Below are 20,472 nucleotides of genomic sequence, written 5' to 3' on the forward strand. Positions count from 1 at the left end.
CATAAGAAAAGGTGTTGAAGTTTTAAGTATTTTGAAAAAAATTGAAATGCAAATTTGTCTTTATGTTGTTTAAGTGCTTAGGCCTATGTGCTAAGCAATTTTAGGTGATTCTTAGTGGTGATAAAAAAGTGCTATTTAAATAGTACCATCCTATTTTATAACATTTTAAAGCAACAAAGCAAACAATGTTCATTATTAAATTGATATTAAATTAACTTCTGACATCTGGTAAATATCAAAACACCATTCTTAAGGTTTAAAAATGTTACTGTTTTCTTCTATTATTGTTATAATTATCTCCTTTTTCCCTGAACCTGTCAATCATTTCCCAATATGGGAGTAAGTACTTTGCATGCACTTTCGCCTCGTGCATGAGCACCGGTGATTTCACATATCTGTTTATTATATTTGATGCTGGGTGTTTCTGGAAACCATCTTCTGCACCAGGCAGATTCTATAATTAAAGGGACATTAAACCCCAAACATTTTTTTCATGATTTCGATAGAACATAGAATTTGAAACAACTTTACAATTTACTTCTATTATCAAATGTGCTTAATTATCTTGTTATCCTTTGTTGTAAGAACAAATTCGCACTACTGGCAGCTAGATAAAGACATCTAGTTAGCCAATCAAAAGAGACAAATGTGTGCAGGCACCAATTAGCAGCAGCTCTTACTAGTGTAGGATATGTGCGTATTATTTTTCAACAAGGGTTATCAAAATAACGAAGCACATTTGAAAATATAAGTTAATTTAAAAGTATCTTAAAATGACATGCTCTATCTGAATCCTGCAAGTTTAATTTTGACCTTCCTATCCCTTTAATGTTATTCTGCCACAACATTAAGCAAACAGCAGCATAGGGCCATTGTAAGCCTTTTAACAGTGGTGCAGAATAATGTTGTAACATTATCAGGCATATATTGTATTGATAAAAAAGGAATACAAATGTTAGTTCTATATTTTTCCTATTTTTTTTACACATTCCCTTCTTTAAAAACGTCTCATACTGTTTAATGATTTGCAACTGAGTGAGCTTCAAGTACCATAAAATGTTAAAATAACGCCAATTCCTACATTTTTAACTTGTCTTGATAAAAAGGTTTCAAGGATACGCTTTCTAAAAATGATAATATTCCCAGTATAGATTTCTCTCGGAGTAGGCCTGGTCTTTGTGTTGTTAATAGGTAGTTACTGTATATTCAGTATTGCTGTTTCATTCCTTTTAGAATCTGTGGCCCCTGTCATGATCTCAAACCTTAACAATAATCTTCTTTTACAGTGAGTTGCAAAAGACGAAGCTTCTGCGTTTAAAAGAAAGTTAAAACGATGACAAGACTTTGCTTCCCTGATATCTTGTTATCCATTGACTTCAGAGTCACAATGCAGGCACGTGTTGTAGAGCCGTATGCCTCTAGCTTCTTTACGATATTTTACAAGAAACGTGGGTACGATTTGACATAAAGTTTCCATCTTTTAAGAAAGACTCGGTCTGAGAGTGGGGTTTTAACTGCTACGGTAAGTTTTAATGATGTCTTTGATGATACGTCTACAGATAGGGCAACAGGCATTGTTGGTCTTCTTCAGTTTCAGGCCACAGCTATAGCATAAGCACATATGCCCACAAGAGTAGATGACCGAGTCCACCAGGTTTTCATAACAGATTGTACACTCATCGCTCCAAGACCCTGAGACTGATGGAGAGATGGGCGAATCAGGCATGCTCACAGGGGAATTGGGGGCTGTACCTGTAGGAAACAAAATTATAAATATAGAGATGCTCAATTATATAGTTCAAAGATTTTTTTTTTTTATACTTAAAGGAACACTCAAGTCAAAATTAAACTTTCATAATTCAAAAGAGCTTACAATTTTAAGAAGTTTTCAAATTTATTTCCATTATCAAATTTTGCACAATCTTTTTATATAAGTAAATTTATGCTTACCTGATAAATTAATTTCTTCTATGGTACGACGAGTCCACTGATTCATCCTTTACTTGTGGGATATTATCCTCCTGCTAACAGGAAGTGGCAAAGAGCACCACAGCAGAGCTGTCTATATAGCTCCTCCCTTAGCTCCACCCCCCCAGTCATTCGACCGAAGGTACAGGAAGAAAAAGGAGAAACTACAAGGTGCAGAGGTGACTGAAGTTTAAAATAAAAAAATATAATCTGTCTTAAAATGACAGGGCGGGCCGTGGACTCGTCGTACCATAGAAGAAATCTATAATGGTACGACGAGTCCACGGATTCATCCTTTACTTGTGGGATACAATACCAAAGCTACAGGACACGGATGAATGGGAGGGACAAGACAGATGGTTAAACAGAAGGCACCACTGCTTGAAGAACTTTTCTCCAAAAATAGCCTCCGAAGAAGCAAAAGTATCAAATTTGTAAAACTTGTAAAAGGTTTGAAGTGAAGACCAAGTCGCAGCCTTACAAATCTGTTCAACAGAAGCATCATTTTTAAAAGCCCATGTGAAAGCCACCGCTCTAGTAGAGTGAGCTGTAATCCTTTCAGGAGGCTGCTGTCCAGCAGTCTCGTATACGAAACGGATGATGCTTTTCAGCCAAAAAGAAAGAGAGGTAGCCGTAGCTTTTTGACATCTACGTTTTCCAGAATAGACAACAAACAAAGATGTTTGACAGAAATCTTTGGTTGCTTGCAAGTAAAACTTCAAAGCACGAACCACGTCCAAGTTGTGCAACAGACGCTCCTTCTTAGAGGAAGGATTAGGACACAGAGAAGGAACAACAATTTCCTGATTGATATTTCTATTAGTAACAACCTTAGGAAGAAATCCAGGTTTGGTACGCAAAACCACCTTATCAGCCTGGAAAACAAGATGCAATGCAGATAGTTCAGAAACTCTTTGAGCCGAAGAGATAGCAACTAAAAACAGAACTTTCCAAGATATAAGCTTAATATCTATGGAATGCATAGGTTCAAACGGAACCCCTTGAAGAACTTTAAGAACTAAATTCAAACTCCATGGCGGAGCAACAAGTTTAAACACAGGCTTGATTCTAACTAAAGCCTGACAGAACGACTGAACGTCTGGAACATCTGCCAGACGCTTGTGCAGTAGAATTGATAAAGCAGATATCTGTCCCTTTAAGGAACTAGCTGATAGCCCCTTCTCCAATCCTTCATGGAGAAAGGACAAAATCCTAGGAATCCTGATCTTACACCATGAGTAGCCTTTGGATTCGCACCAATAAAGATATTTACGCCATATCTTATGATAAATTTTCCTGGTGACAGGCTTTCGAGCCTGAATCAAGGTATCTATGACCGACTCAGAGAAACCCTGCTTGGATAAGATCAAGCGCTCAATCTCCAAGCAGTCAGCCGCAGAGAAACTAGATTTGGATGCTGGAATGGACCTTCAATCAGAAGGTCCTGTCTCAGTGGCAGAGTCCATGGTGGAAGAGATGACATGTCCACCAGGTCTGCATACCAAGTCCTGCGTGGCCACGCAGGTGCTATCAAAATCACAGAAACTCTCTCCTGTTTGATTCTGGCAATCAAATGAGGAAGGAGAGGAAATGGTGTAAACACATAAGCCAGGTTGAACGGCCAGGGTACTGCTAGATCATCTATCAGTACTGCCTGAGGATCCCTTGACCTGGACCAGTAACAAGGAAGTTTGGCATTCTGACGAGACACCATCTGATCCAATTCTGGTGTGCGCCATTGCTGAATCAATTGTGCAAACACCTCCGGATGGAGTTCCCACGACTTAGAAAATCCGCTTCCCAGTTCTCCACTCCTGGGAAATAGATTGCTGATAGATGTCAAGAGTGAGTCTCTGCCCATCGAATTATTTTGGTAACCTCTATCATCGCTAGAGAACTCTTTGTTCCCCCTGATGATTGATATATGCTACAGTCGTTATATTGTCCGACTGGAATCTTATGAATCTGGCCGAAGCCAGCTGAGGCCACGCCTGAAGCGCGTTGAATATCGCTCTCAGTTCTAGAAAATTTATCGGGAGGAGAGCCTCCTCCTGAATCCACAAACCCTGTGCTTTCAGGGAATTCCCGACTGCACCCCAGCCCAATAGTCTGGCGTCCGTCGTCACTATGACCCACGCTGGCCTGCGGAAACACATCCCTTGGACAGATGATCCTGTGACAACCACCAAAGAAGAGATTCTCTGGTCTCTTGATCCAGATTTATCTGAGGAGATAAATCTGCATAATCCCCATTCCACTGTTTGAACATGCATAGTTGCAGTGGTCTGAGATGCAAGCGAGCAAACGGAACTATGTCCATTGCCGCTACCATTAAGCCGATTACCTCCATACACTGAGCCACTGACGGCTGAGGAATGGAATGAAGAGCTCGGCAGATAGATAAAAAATTTTATTTCCTGACCTCCGTCAGAACATTTTTCATGTCCACCGAGTTCCCAGGAATGGAACTGTTGTTAGAGGGATAAGTGAACTCTTTTTTACGTTCACCTTCCACCCGTGAGATCTTAGAAAAGCCAACACGATGTCCGTGTGAGACTTGGCTAGTTGGTAAGTCGACGCCTGAATTAAGATATTGTCCAGATAAGGCGCCACAGCTATGCCCCGCGGCCTTAGAACCGTCAGAAGGGACCCTAGCACCTTTGTGAAAATTCTGGGAGCTGTGGCCAACCCGAAGGGAAGAGCCACAAACTGGTAATGCTTGTCCAGAAAGGTGAACCTGAGGAAATGGTGATGATATTTGTGGATAGGGATGTGTAGATACGCATCCTTTAAGTCCACGGTGGTCATATATTGACCCTCCTGGATCATCTGCAAAATAGTCAGAATGGTCTCCATCTTGAAGGATGGGACTCTGAGGAATTTGTTTAGGATCTTGAGATCCTAAATTGGTCTGAAGGTTCCCTCTTTTTTGGGAACCACAAACAGATTGGAGTAGAACCCCTGTCCCTGTTCTGTTTTCGGAACTGGGCAGATCACTCCCATGGTATATAGGTCTTCTACACAGCGTAAGAACGCCTCTCTTTTTGTCTGATTTACAGACAATTGAGAAAGATGGAATCTCCCCCTTGGAGGAGAATCTTTGAAATCTAGAAGATACCCCTGGGTTACGATTTCTAAAGCCCAGGAGTCCTGAACATCTATTGCCCAAGCCTGAGCAAAGAGAGAAAGTCTGCCCCCTACTAGATCCGGTCCCGGATCGGGGGCTACCCCTTCATGCTGTCTTGGTGGCAGCAGCAGGCTTCTTGGCCTGTTTACCCTTGTTCCAAGTCTGGTTGACTTGGATTGAGCAAAATTCCCCTCTTGCTTTGCAGCAGGGGAAGAGGTAGAGGGACCACCTTTGAAGTTTCAAAAGGAACGAAAATTATTTTGTTTGGTCCTCATCTTATTTGTCTTATCCTAAGGAAGGGCATGGCCTTTCCCTCCAGTGATGTCTGAAATGATCTCTTTCAGTTCAGGCCCGAATAGGGTCTTACCCTTGAAAGGGATGGCTAATAGCTTAGCTTTTGATGACACATCAGCAGACCAGGACTTAAGCCATAACGCTCTACGCGCTAAAATGGCAAAACCTGAATTCTTTGCCGCTAATTTAGCCAGTTGAAAAGCGGCATCTGTAATGAAAGAATTAGCTAGCTTGAGAGCCCTAATTCTATCCAGAATATCATCTAATGGGGTCTCAACCTGAAGAGCCTCCTCCAGAGCCTCAAACCAAAAGGACGCTGCAGTAGTTACAGGAACAATGCACGCTATAGGTTGGAGAAGAAAACCCTGATGAACAAATATTTTCTTCAGGAGACCCTCTAATTTTTTATCCATAGGATCTTTGAAAGCACAACTGTCCTCAATAGGTATAGTTGTACGCTTAGCCAGGGTAGAAATAGCTCCCTCCACCTTAGGGATCGTCTGCCACGAGTCCCGCATGGTGTCTGATATGGGAAACATTTTCTTAAAAGTAGGAGGGGGAGCGAACAGAATACCTGGTCTATCCCACTCCTTAGTAACAATGTCCGAAATCCTCTTAGGGACCGGAAAAACATCAGTGTACACAGGAAGCTCTAGAAATCGGACATTTTACACAATTTCTCTGGAACTATAATAGGGTCACAATCATCCAGAGTCGCTAAAACCTCCCTGAACAATAAGCGGAGGTGTTCTAGTTTAAATTTAAAAGCCGTCATATCTGAGTCTGTCTGAGGGAACATATTTCCTGAATCAGAAATCTCTCCCTCAGCCAGCAAATCCCTCACCCCCAACTCAGGACATTGTGAGGGTACATCGGATATGGCTAATAAAGTGTCAGAGGGCTCAGCATTTGTTCTCACACCAGAACTACTGCGCTTCCCCTGTAACCCAGGCAGTTTAGATAAAACCTCTGTGAGGGTAGTATTCATAACTGCGGCCATATCTTGCAGGGTGAAAGAATTAGACGCACTAGAAGTACTTGGCGTCGCTTGTGCGGGCGTTAATGGTTGTGACACTTGGGGAGAATTAGATGGCATAACCTGATTCCCTTCTGACTGAGAATCATCCTGCAACATACTTTTAGTAGCTAAAATATGTTCTTTGCAATTTATTGACCTTTCAGTGCATGAGGGACACATTCTAAGTGGAGGTTCCACAATGGCTTCTAAACATATTGAACATTGACTTTCCTCAATGTCAGACATGTTGCACAGGCTAGTAATGACTACAAACAAGCATCAAAACACTTTATTTAGTGAAAAAAATAACAATCTTAAAAAACGGTACTGCGCCTTTAAGAGAAAAAAAGCATACACGTTCTGCAAAACTGCTTTAAAATGCACCAAATTTTTCAAATTTTTGCAAGCAGACACAATATATGTAGTTAAGATTGCCCCACAAGGAAATTTAATATTTAACCCTTTAATGTGCAAACCGAATTGAAATTAGGCCTAAATCCAGAAAAAACACCCCCAGCACCTTGCCACAGCCGTGCTGTGGCCCTACCTGCCCTCAGAGATAGTAAATATGGGGATAAAGCTTCGATTTGGCCCAAAACATTCACCAGGGCCCTCAGGAGTTAGAGCTTGCTGCTTGCTGAGTGAAAATAACTGCGCATCTGAGGTGCGAAAATAGGCCCCGCCCATCTCACTCAATGTCTCTACAGCCTCAAAGAACCGTACCAGAGCGCTTTTAAACTAGCCATGTGGGTTCTGAGACCCAAAAAATAAGCCAAGTGTACCCTCAATAAAATTGCCCAAAAAACGTTATTGCCCACAAAACGTTAACGGCACTCCCAGTTCATAAAACGTTTGCCCACAAACATTCACAACTCAGTGTCAACCATTTTTGTAATTAGCCCCTTATGCAAGCTTAGTAATGCCCTTCTTATTAGCTCTTAGGATTACTGCTTACCTTTACCCTCATGGGGATACTGTCAGCCTTTCTGAAATACCACAGTCTCTCCAGAAAAAATGACTGAACATACCTCATTGCTGCATAGCATGAAACCGTTCCTCACACTGAAGTTTCATGTACTCCTCAGCCTCTTTGGGAACAGCACTGGATCTTAGTTACAAATGCTAAGATCATCATCCTCCAGGCAGAAGTCTTCATCTATCTGCTGCCTGAGAGTAAATAGTACACACCGGTACCATTTAAAATAAAAAACTCTTGCTTGAAGAAATTAAAAACTAATATTTTATCACCTCTTTCACTTTACCCTTCCTAGTACTTAGAGTAGGCAAAGAGAATGACTGGGGGTGGAACTAAGGGAGGAGCTATATAGACAGCTCTGCTGTTGTGCTCTTTGCCACTTCCTGTTAGCAGGATGATAATATCCCACAAGTAAAGGATGAATCCGTGGACTCGTCGTACCATTATAGAAGAAATATATTTTTGAGGCACCAGATCCTACTGCGCATGTGCACAAGCTCACAGTGTATACGTATACTAGTCTGTGATTGGCTGATGTCTGTCACATGGTACAGTAGGCTGGCAAATGAGAGAAAAACACCATCTGCTTTTATGAAATTCAGAGTAAGTGATATTGCATTGTCTTTTATTATGCACTTGTAAATTATGCAATTCTACTGCATTTAAAATGAACCTGAGATCACTACTGTAAGAGATTAGTCAACTAAATGACCAGTAATGGATCTCTGAAAAGCACGTCAATTGGATCATTGCTACATTTTCTATTATTAGATACTAGTCCTAAAGCCCGTGTACACGGGCAAAATTTTTGCAGTACAGCGGTTCCACGCCTTGCTCTCTCTCTATCCCCCCTCTTTTCTGCTCGCTCTCTCCTCCCTCTCTTTTGTTCTCTCTCTCCTCCTCTCTTTTCCTCCCTCTCTTTTGTGCTCTCTCTCCCCCTCTCTTTGCGATCTCCCCCTCTCTTTTGCTCTCTCTCTCTCTCTCTCCCCTCTGTTTTGCTCTCTCTCTTTCTCTCCACTCTCTTTCACCCCCTCTCTTTTGCTCTCTCTTACCCCTTCTCTTTTGCTCTCTCTCTCTCCTCTCTTTTGCTCTCTCCCCCATCTCTTTTGCTCTCTCCACCTTCTCTTTTGCTGTCTCTCTCCCTCTCTTTTGCTTTCTCTATCCACCCTCTTTTGCGCTCTCTCCCTCCCCCTTCTTTTTTGCTCTCTCTCTCTCCCTTCTCTTTTTTGCTCTCTCTCTCTCCCTCCTCTTTTTTGCTCTCTCTCTCTCCCCCTCTTTTTTGCTCTATCTCTCCCCCCTCTCTTTTGCTCTCTCTCTCCCCCCCCTCTTTTGCTCTCTATATCCCCCCTCTTTTGCTCTCTCTATCCCCCCTCTTTTGCTCTCTCTCTCTCCCCTTTCTTTTGCTCTCTTTCCTTCCACTTTTGCGGTCTCTCTCTCCCCTTTCTTTTGCTCTCTTTCCCCCCTCTCTTTTGCTGTCTCTCTCCCCCTCTCTCTTGCTCTTTCTCTCCCTTCTCTTATGCTCTCTCTCCCCCCTCTCTTATGCTCTCTCTCTCCCCTCTCTTATGCTCTCTCTCCCCTCTCTTTTGCGCTCTCTCTGCCCTCTTATGCGCTCTCCCCCTCTCTTTTGCTCTGTCTCCCCTCTCTTTTGCTGTCTCTCTCCACTTTCTCCCCCCCTCTCTTTTGCTGTCTCTCTCCCTCTCTTTTGCTCTCTCTATCTCCCCTCTTTTGATTTCTGTCTCTCCCTCCCCTTTCTTTTGCTCTCCCTCTCCCCTCTCTTTTGCTACCTCTCTTCCTCTCTGTCTATCTCCCCTCTTTTGAGCTCTCCCACCCCCTCTCTTTTGCTCTCTCTATCTCCCCTCTTTTGATCTCTCTCTCCCCCTGTCTCTCTAAGTCTCTTTTGCTCTCTCTCTATCCCCCCTCTTTGGAGCTCTTTTGAGCTCTCGGCACTCCCCAGCCGGCCCTGCCCACGCCCCATCCGGCCCCGCCCACATCACGGCCCGCCCGCGTCACGCCCGCACCCCGCCCACGTCCGGCCGGCCCGTTACTCACTCTGCAGTGTTAAAGGCCAGGTGTGTTTTTCCTTACGCGCAGTGTCTACTGCGCATGACAGCTTCGGACAAAGACACTTGGCCTTTTATTATATAGAATACTGTTAATGTTTACATGCTATCATTGTTATAAACACAGTGGAATCGATCACAGAACACCAACATTAAAGGGACATGAAACCCAAAAAATTCTTTCATGTGATTTTAGACAACTTTCTAAATTACTTCTACTATCATTTTTATATCTTTTGTTGAAAAGCAGGGACGTATGCTTAAGAGCCGGCCCATTTCTGGAGCAATATATGGCAGCAGTTTTGCAAGACTGTTATCCATTTGCAAGAGCACTAGATGAAGCCCACATAGATATCTCTGCAACACAAAATTATCATGGAAACAAAGTAGATTTGATAATAAAAGTAAATTGGACACTTTTTAAAAATTGTATGACCTATCTGAATCACAAAAGAAAATGTTTGGGTTTCGTATCCCTTTACTATCTATGGGGATTTCTGGGGTTAACTAATTTGATGTTTTTCTAAAGGATTGTGATTGACCACATATTTAATTGGTGGTTCATAAAAAGATCATTGATAAAAGTGCATTGTTTGTAGAGCAAAACGCGTCAGAGTTCTCGCTTAGACTATGGTGTCCTTTATACTTACTTTTTAGTAATATTAAATAAAGTATTTTGCTTTTAACCATTGACCCTCTTTAGGCTGTAAATCACTCTGTGACTGAGGCTAGGATTGCCTCCCTTTAAGGTAATTGTTTCTTCCTATATTCAGAACTTATATCTTCTTCCTCACATGCACAGAGGGGTGTAATTACACCTCACTGATGAGGTCCAGAGAGGCTGAAAAGTACGTCTGGGGTTTGTTGATTGGCATTGTTCAACAGAGAATAGCCTGGTAATTTGGGGCTGGACTGTCTTTTAGGACAGAGTTAGACTGATATACTACAGGAATCTCCACTGTTAAAAGCTTAGTAAGCTAAAAGGGACTTCACTGTGAAGGCACTGACCTTTCACAATCAAACAATTTTTTTTTTTACAGCTGTTGTTCAGTTGAATGTGTTTATATTTTTGGCTCCTAAATTTGAAATAAAATTTGTCAAACTATTATACAGGATAATTATGTTAAATATTGTGTCTTACCATTGATAGAGTTGCACATAGGTCCGGGTACACCTGTGTTCAGTATGGGCTCAGAGCTCCCACTACACAGTGCAGTAGGAGTGTTTGGACCTGATGTTGGGGAGCTTGGTGTGGATGGCTCTCGGAGATCAGATGATATAGTAGAACCTGAAAAATAGACATAAATATTGATTTTTTTAGATAGTGCTAAAATATTACTAAATATTCTGAGTGAAAATATTTCTAGTCCACTAATTGTTCAAAATAGAAAACAATGTGGTATTATGTATTTAAAGATAAATAAAAGTGCAAATATGTTCTTATATATTAGAGCATTTTATTATTGCACTGATACTTGCATATTGTGTTTAAGGCCTGCTAAGCACATAGGGCTCGATTTTTCAAGCTCGCCTCTGGCAGGCAGCAATCCGCTGCCGGAATTCAGCATTGCACAGGATCGCTATTTAGCTCTCTTGTGCAAAACTGCCCCCCTGCCTGTGCACAGCCAATCATGCGCAGGCAGGAGCTGTCAATCTCCCTGATCTGACGAGACCAGGGAGATTGAAATTCTCCACCAAAAAGTGAAGGATCTGTTCTGGGGCCTCTACTCTTCTCCATCTATACTTCTTCGCTAGGTAAACTTATCAACAGTTATGGCTTCAAATATCACCTCTCAACCCCTGCTCTCTCTCCCTCCTTTCTCATGTCAGCGACTGCTTATCTGGTATTTCTTCCTGGATGGCCTCTCACCACCTAAAGATAACATGTCCAAGACTGAGCTCCTTCTTATCCCCCCTCAAACTCTACGCCGACTTCTGACTTCTCTATCTCTGTTGGCGGCATTACCATTTCCCCATCGCCCCAAGTCCGCTGCCTCGGAGTTACACTTGACTCAAATCTATCCTTCATCCCCCATATCCACCTTTCCCGTCACTCTGTATCTGCTGCACCTCTCTGCGAGTCCCTTCACTGGCTCCCCATTCACAGCAGAATGAAATTCAAAATTCTCACCCTTACATACAAAGCTCTCACCAACACCACTCCCCTCTACCTATCCTCTCTAATACACAAGTATACTCCAGCCCACCCACTAAGATCCAACAATGACCTGCTCCTTGCATCCTCGTCTATCACCTCCTCTCATGCTAGACTGCAGGACTTCTGTCGTGCAGCACCTACCCTCTTGAACACTCTCCCTCGTGCTGTCAGGCTTTGCCCTAATCTTTCTTCCTTTAAATGTTCCCTGAAGACTTTTCTGTTCAGGGAAGCCTACCACCCAACTCAAAAATAAATTTAATTTCACTTACCTAACACTTCCCTCATCTAACTCTGTATTAACATATTTCTCAATCTTGCAGGCCTCACCTCCTGTTTCTCAATCTCCTACCCTTCTCGATTGTAAGTTCCAACAGGAATAGGGCCCTCAGTCCCTCCTGTATGTGTTTGTAAATTTTGTCCTGTCTCTTATAAGTCTTATAATGTTTTATTTAAATGAATTGTATCCATGGACAGTGCTACGGAATATGTTGGCGCTTCATAAATAAAGTATAATAATAATAAAAATAATAACCTAAGTGGGTAGAAAGCTACGGTCTGATGACCTCTGCTTGATAAATACTAACTGCAGGTTCTCTTGTGAGATGGATGATACAAAGAAAGAAGGCGCCACCATAGTGCAGAATCAGTGATAAAAGCATGCCATCCACGCAAGTATCATTATACTTACAGAATCCCAGACACTTGAGAAGTGTCACAAATGCCTCCTGGACTATTGAGAGTCGTCCAGATAACTCTCTCACACGCACTTGCAGGTCGACTTGTACTGAACACAAAACCGCCATGCTGTGTTGCTGCTACTTTTGGCTCCAGATCGAGAGTGTCTGATGGCTTGCCTGTGAGCCTCAGTGCTGTGGGCAATGTCTCCGCAAACCAAAGTCGGTGATATACAAAAGGTGTACAATGGCCCCAAGTTGAACAATACACCAAAGTCAACTAGTACTCAGGTGGCAAAGGATATCACTACAGTACTTATAAGAGGCGCCTGGGAGTAATACAATGCATATGATAGACAATAAACAAATGGGATAATATAAGATATACAGATAAAAAACTAAATTAGACAATATAGACAATATAAGAGGACTAGGATATACAAACTATTAGTCCAATGGATAGTCCAATAAATAGTGATAGTAGGTAAGGAAGTCCTTGGGAACAGTGATGAATAGGCCCAGATGATGTGTATCCAATACAATAGGCCGCTCCTCTAGGGTGTCCTGCGCGACACAGGTCAAGAGAATCTAAACAAATCAGAATAGAGGACGCCACATAGTGCAGATCATATGGTAACTTTAAATATAGTGCAGAAATGACAAAGGAATCCTACTCACAAAATGTAAAGCACAGATGTGCAGTACCAGCATTCCGGAAACCATTCCGGTAGCCTGATGAAACAGTGTGTTACACTGAGAAACGTTGCTGTTGTTTTTACTATTTTAATTAAACTTTTATAGTTTCTTCTATCCTCCATCTGCTGCCGACCTATCATTTACCCTATTGGGTGTTTTACCTACCATTTTGGAGTTGTTTTAACCATCACTCTAGCTGCTGGATCTGTGGGACTGATCATTGCTGTGCAGACCCCCGTCTGTGGTATCTCTGGACTCTCCCTGGTGAGACGAGGATCCCCCTTGTGACATTACCCGTTGGTCTACCGGACGGCAAGTGGTTCCGGACTGCCGGTACTGCACATCTGTGCTTTACATTTTGTGAGTAGGATTCCTTTGTCATTTCTGCACTATATTTAAAGTTACCATATGATCTGCACTATGTGGCGCCCTCTATTCTGATTTGTTTAAATACACCAAAGTGTATAATAAAAAGTTCGTGGAACAAAGTCTTAAAAATATAAAATGTCTTTAATAATAACACAACGTTTCTCGGTCTTACACGACCGTTTCATTAGGTGCATATTTACAAATGAGTTTCCATGAACTTATAACACCGTAGTCGGCGTCTACTACTACACACTGCGCATTCATGAAGGTGTGCCCAGTTATTTTCATTTCAATTGGTGCTTGAAATTGCAAATCACCAGGAGCTATTTTGAACAAGCCTCTCCATACACTATTATGAATGAGATGGAGAAGGTGCTGTGCCCGCTAAACCTCACGTATAGTGAAAGGAAAAAACTGGCAACAAGAATTATAATAAATGTAACATTATAACAGTAATTGATAGTTATTATGCTATATACCTATAGAAAAAGCATATTAAAGAATATATATGCTAATCGAATATAAAAATGTGATCAGATCGTTATTATCACACCAAAAAGTAAATTCGTAGGGACATAATAGTCCCAATATAGTGAAAGATATATAGTTTGGACTTTGGACTTACATTGACCATCATAGATAAGTGTATTATGTGCTTTGGAGCCCTTGACTCCATTTGTGATATTTTTGCTAAACACTAACAAGTGCATTTGTTGCTTACAATAATATATTTAAAATCAACACGATTTTCAGCTACCCATTGTATATTGCATTTGGTCTGGTTTAGTTCCAGTCATCTAGGTTAACCTCTTTATTGTACCTTTGTTGGCGCACTGATTTTTAATAATATTTTGTTTATCATTACTGTTTTTGGGATTGGATCAGTTAGCGACACATTTTTTATATATTAGAAGGCCTTAATCATCACCAATTGATATATTTGGATTGGAATTTCACATATTACCCATTGGGTATTATCTATATAGTTCTAAGTATTTAGAATTCAATTGCACATGTTATTTATTTTTAGCCACTAGAGGGCATACACAAATTGTATTTCTCTTCACATCTTTACACAGTAGGTTCTTTTGTATATCACTTTTTTTGTATATTTATTACACCCTTTTACAATATGCAAAGTAAAGATCAAAGGATCAATAATAGGAAAGCCATGATCAATAATGATAATACAGTGGATATGTCTAGTGATACTATCAATGATTTATCAATGGTACAATTATTCCACAAATTGGAGGATGCTTTGAAAAACGAACACAGGCATTGGTGGGATATAAATACTCTCCAGAAATACAAAGAGAGGGGGCATATCCCCAGAGGCCTGAGAATTTCTAAGCATTGTTCGTATAAGCATGATAATGATCTCACCTCCAAATGGCAAGGTATCCTAACAGATTGTTCCATGAAACTCATTGATTTATTAATTGAATTTAGGGAAATTATATTACACAAAACAAAGTCAGATATTGAGGACATTCAGAACACTTTAGTCAAATTTGAGTCAAATACTGAAAATGGTAAATACACCAAGGAGGTACAAGATAGATCTAACATTTTCCAGAAAAAAATTATACATACCAAAATTAAGAAACTAGCAAGAGAAAAGACTATTTAGAGGGCAAAATATATGACTATAGTTCTAAGGAAAAGGGGGATGATTCTTCCAATGATGTATCTACATCTGAGGTATCAAAAGACACCATATGGGTGAAGGTAGATTATAAGAAACCTAAAGATAAAAAGAAAAATTTGAGTTATAACAAAAATACACATTACAACCATTCTCCTGCACAACAGAGACAACCATCTATCTCCACTTGGGACAAGGGAAATTATAACCCATATAGAGACCCCCACCATCAATACGAGCATGGCTATAGACCACATCAGCAAAATAGAGAGCAAGAGAATTCCTTAGCAAGTCCCAGGTCTTGCAGTCAAAATGAATATAGGAACAACCATCAAACATATGATAATAGACCAGTATCCAATAAACCTCAGGTTTTTCAATACAATCAGAAACAGACTTACAATCCACCACATCTAAGACATGCCCGATACGTTTAAAACAACTAGAGAGGGGAGTAGGGAAAGAAAACTTTATGACACCACTAAAAAAAAGATCATACGCAAACGTGGCAGCAGAGGGAGAGCTAAGTCATCCAAAAAGGAGAAATTTAAACGAATGAAAGAGAATATATTTAACCTATCTGATCATGTCCTCACTAATGAGGAGATATGTGTCCTCAATAGAGGTCTCTCCTTCTGTCCCTCAAATAATCACAATTTATTTGAACTTTTTGTAGATCTTAATAAATTTGTGTGAAAATTATCTATTCAACGTTATTTCTGTGAGAAGAAATTTAAAGGTTCTGGTCACCAACCAATCCTCACAAATGAGATGGTTGAACGACCTTCGACTGATATCATTTACTTTGATCCAGAAACTCTCTGTGATGAATTATTAGAAAACTATATTCATTCGGATTTAACATCCAAATCTAATTTTAATCCACCTAGCACAGGGTTAAATATAGAACTATTTCAGAATTTAGTCTTAGATGAATTTAGTAAACTACCTAACATTAAAAATTCTAATTTAAATATTTATGAAATGAAAGCACTATCCAGATTGGCATCAAATAAGAACATAGTAATAAGACAAGCAGACAAAGGAGGGATAGTACTGCAAAATATGAATGATTATTTAAAGGAAGCCAACAGGATATTTTAGACACTGAATACTATCAAGTGCTAACGTTCAACCCCACTAAGAAGTTTCTTGCAAACCTTGTTAAAATGGTAGATTTGGGATGGTTGGAGGGAATATTAACCAAAAAAGAAAGGAATTATTTAATTCTCCATACGCCCAATTTAGCATATTACTACCATCTCCCCAAGATCCACAAGAGTATTGTGGATCCACCAGGGAGACCGATAATTTCAGGAATTGGCAACCTGACATGTAATCTATCTGAATATGTTGACCAGTTCCTGAAAAAAAATCGGTATTTATGCTACCATCTTATATCAAGGACACCCCGGATCTTATTTATAAGATCTCTAAAATTCATAAAGCAGATAGAGAACTCTTAAGGCTCACTTGTGACGTTTCTGCTTTATATTCAAATATAACTCATAGTCTGGGTGTGTGTGCTACTGAACACTTAAGAACAATTATTTTGTTTATCAGGAGAAATTTTACATGCAAATCAAGGGTACGGCCATGGGGACCAGGTTTGCCCCAATTTTTGCCAGTTTATTTATGCGCCTATTTGAAGAAAAATACATCTATTCTTCTAAATTTGGGGCGAATCTGGTCTTCTATGGCCGGCTCATTGATGACCTCTTGTTTGTCTGGGAAGGAAATAGAACAGAAGACCAGGATTTTGTGAATAGTTTAAATGATAACGAAATGGGTATCAGCTTCACATCTAAGATTGATGAGACCAGCATTGAATTTTTGGATTTAATACTGCAATGGGATGATTCAGGCAAAATTACCACCAAAACTTTTTTCAAGTCTGTTGATACAAACAGTTACTTGAACTACAAACGCAACCATCATCTGCCTTGGAAAAAGAATATCCCTTACAACCAAGTTTGCAGGTTACGTAGGAATTGCTCAAATCTAGATACATTTGACAACCAAGCATTGACATTGAGAAATAGGTTTCTTGAGAAACAATATCCTAGTGATCTTATAGAAGAAAGCTATTTGAAAGCAAGAAATAAATGTAGAGAGGATTTTTTTGTAAGTTATACCAATAAAGATCATGCAACATATACACCAGAGACTGTAGATATAAAGCAAGATGTAACAACAAAGGGAGTTAGATTTATCACGCAATACAATAATAATCATAATAGAATCAAAAAAATTCTGAAGAAATACTGGTACATACTTGCAGGAGACCCATTATTAAAAGAAAGTATAGATAAGAATCCAATTTGCACTTTCAGAAGAGCACCCACGTTAAAAAGCAAATTGCCCCCCCCCCCCAGTAAGATTGTAATGAAGACTTATCATCCAAAAGCTGGGACTCAGCAAATTAAGACTGCTAATATTGAGAGGAATTTTTTTGGGAAACCTGGATTCTACAAATGTAATCGCCATAATTGTGGCCTTTGTGCATACACTAATGATAAAAGGATAGAATTTATATCATTTGTTAGTAAGGAAAAGTTTTGCATTAAATCACATTTCACTTGTGATTCTTCATTTGTGGTCTATATGCTTGAGTGTAGTTGTGGGGTCCAATATGTGGGTAGAACGTCGAGACCCCTCAAAAAAAGATGGGGTGAACATAATAGAAATATAGTTAAAAACCTAAAAAACCATAGTGTTCCTAGACATGCTGCACAATGTCATGTGGGACCAACGGACAGCTTTGGCATATTCCCTTTAGAATTGGTCACCCCCAAAGGGGAAGGAATAGATATTTCCATTTGAGACAGAGGGAGACATTTTGGATTTGGAAACTCCGATCCTTGTCTCCCTTTGGCCTAAATGCCAATATAAATATGGCAGCATTTAATTAAACAATTATTGAGTGTATTCCAATGATTGGGTAATTGTTAAAATTTGCACATATCTATACACACACCCCCTTTTTTGTGTAGATATGTTTTGGTCTTTATTTTCATTATTATTAAATATTGTATGTCCTGTTCCAACCCACCAGGTCAGACACTAGGATTTTGTGTTTGATCTTGTGGGATAGTTGTCCCCTGCAATCATGTGGTACCCACACCACATCAACTAATCATCTCCAATAGTCACTAATCCCTTTTGCCAGTGGGTATGACAGGCCAGCGCTGATGGGATCCCTAAAGAATAGGATATTAGTCACATGGTATTTGCTTCAACTCTAGCTTATACGTTGTGATCAGACATAGGGTCTGTTAACCAATTTTGACACTTTAGACACCTAACAGCCACTTTCACCGTATCAGTGTGATTTAGTGGCTGTCATTTTCATATATGTAGAAATATTATATGTATATCACGATTATTGCACATAGACATTGTGATACATATATTTCCACACATCCACCAAGAATTTGTCTGTATATTTTATATCTTTTTTGTTTTGTTTGCTTTTGTCCAGCTAGAGTCAGAGTAGTGGGGATATGTACTTCCCGCCATTCTTTTTTATGAGTTTTATGATTGCATCATAATATATATATCAAATATATTTTATTAGGATATTTATCTTTATTCTAATATAGTTAGTATATTTATGTCATCCAGATAATGATTAGGAGTATGCACTTATTATGATGTAATGATATGTTCCAATTTTGTATTTCTGTATAGGACAATATTTTATGATATATTATATAATTTTATTATATTAAAATATAATTTTAAATATGTATTTTGATTAGCACTCTGCGATGTATGAGGTTGTGCCCAACCCCTCTTTTTTTATATATATATATTTTTTATATATATATTTTTTTTTATATATATATATATATCTTTCACTATATTGGGACTATTATGTTCCTACGAATGTACTTTTTGGTGCTTTTTCTATAGGTATATAGCATAATAACTATCAATTAGTGTTATAATGTTACATATATTATCATTCTTGTTGCCAGTATTTTCCTTTCACTATACGTGAGGTTTAGCGGGCACAGCGTCTTCTCCATCTCATTCATAATAGTGTATGGAGAGGCTTGTTCAAAATAGCTCCTGGTGATTTGCAATTTCAAACACCAATTGAAACGGAAATAACTGGGCACACCTTCACGCATGCGCAGTGTGTAGTAGTAGACGCCGACTACGGTGTTATAAGTTTGTGGAAATTCATTTGTAAATATGCACCTGATGAAACGGTCATGTAAGACCGAGAAACGTTGTGTTATTATTAAAGTCATTTTATATTTTTAAGACTTTGTTCCACAAACTTTTTATTATACACTTTGGTGTATTGTTCAACTTGGGGCCATTGTACATCTTTTGTATATCACCGACTTTGGTTTGCGGAGACATTGCCCACAGCACTGAGGCTCACAGGCAAGCCATCAGACACTCTCGATCTGGAGCCAAAAGTAGCAGCAACACGGCATGGCGGTTTTGTGTTCAGTACAAGTCGACCTGCAAGTGCGTGAGAGAGAGTTATCTGGACGACTCCCAATAGTCCAGGAGGCATTTGTGACACTTATCAAGTGTCTGGGATTCTGTAAGTATAATGATACTTGCGTGGATGGCGTGCTTTTATCACTGATTGTGCACTATGGTGGCGCCTTCTTTCTTTGTATCATCCATTTCTGCAGATTTCTTTGCCTTGGGACACCAACAAGTGTTTTTAAAGAAGCCGCAGGCCACCACCTCAACAACAAGAAATCAGCTGTTTGTTGGGGATCCAGTTTGGACTTTGGACTTACATTGACCATCATAGATAAGTGTATTATGTGCTTTGGAGCCCTTGACTCCATTTGGGATATTTTTGCTAAACACTAAAAAGTGCATTTGTTGCTTACAATAATATATTTAAAATCAACAAGATTTTCAGCTACCCATTGTATATTGCATTTGGTCTGGTTTAGTTCCAGTCATCTAGGTTAACAGCTTTATTGTACCTTTGTTGGCGCACTGATTTTTAATAATATTTTGTTTATCTCTTGTGAGAACATGCAGTCCGAGCTGGGCTTGATACGGCTTGATAAATTGAGCCCATAAAGTCAGTTCCAGAGCAGCAATGCATTACTGAGACCTAGATGAACACATCTGGTTAGCCAATGACAGTAAGAACATGACTCCTTAGATTAAAGCCAAAAAAATTATTTCATGATTCAGATAGAGCATACAATTTTAAACAACTTCCTAATTTACTTCTATTATCAATTTGTCTTCATTTTCTTGGTATCTTTTGTTGAAAAGCTGGGACATATGTTAAGGAGCCTGACCATTTCTGGAGCACTATATGGCATCAGTTTTATAAAAATGTCATCTATTTGCACGAACACTAGACGGCACAGCTGTAGTGCTCTAGATGCCCACCTAGGTGTCTCTTCAAAACAGAATATCATGGTAATGAACAAATTCGATAATTGATAGTAAATTGGAAAAAAAATGTAAAATGGTTTGCTCTGTCTGAAT

General features: G+C 39.7%; 1 protein-coding gene across 1 annotated transcript in view; it reads right to left on the minus strand.

The window, feature by feature from the left end:
• Window positions 1–215: 215 nt before the first annotated feature.
• The window catches only part of NEURL1 (neuralized E3 ubiquitin protein ligase 1), a 245,146-nt gene continuing 224,889 nt past the window's right edge, over window positions 216–20,472 (minus strand). Inside the window, exons 5-6 of the mRNA XM_053692440.1 lie at window positions 10,585–10,731; window positions 216–1,752 (exon numbers count right to left, since the gene is read on the minus strand). Coding sequence (XP_053548415.1) covers window positions 1,511–1,752; window positions 10,585–10,731 — 389 coding nt within the window. The 3' untranslated portion in view covers window positions 216–1,510. The remainder of the gene's footprint in view (window positions 1,753–10,584; window positions 10,732–20,472) is intronic.

Source organism: Bombina bombina, chromosome 9, assembly GCF_027579735.1.
Source record: "Bombina bombina isolate aBomBom1 chromosome 9, aBomBom1.pri, whole genome shotgun sequence".
NCBI lineage: Eukaryota > Metazoa > Chordata > Amphibia > Anura > Bombinatoridae > Bombina > Bombina bombina.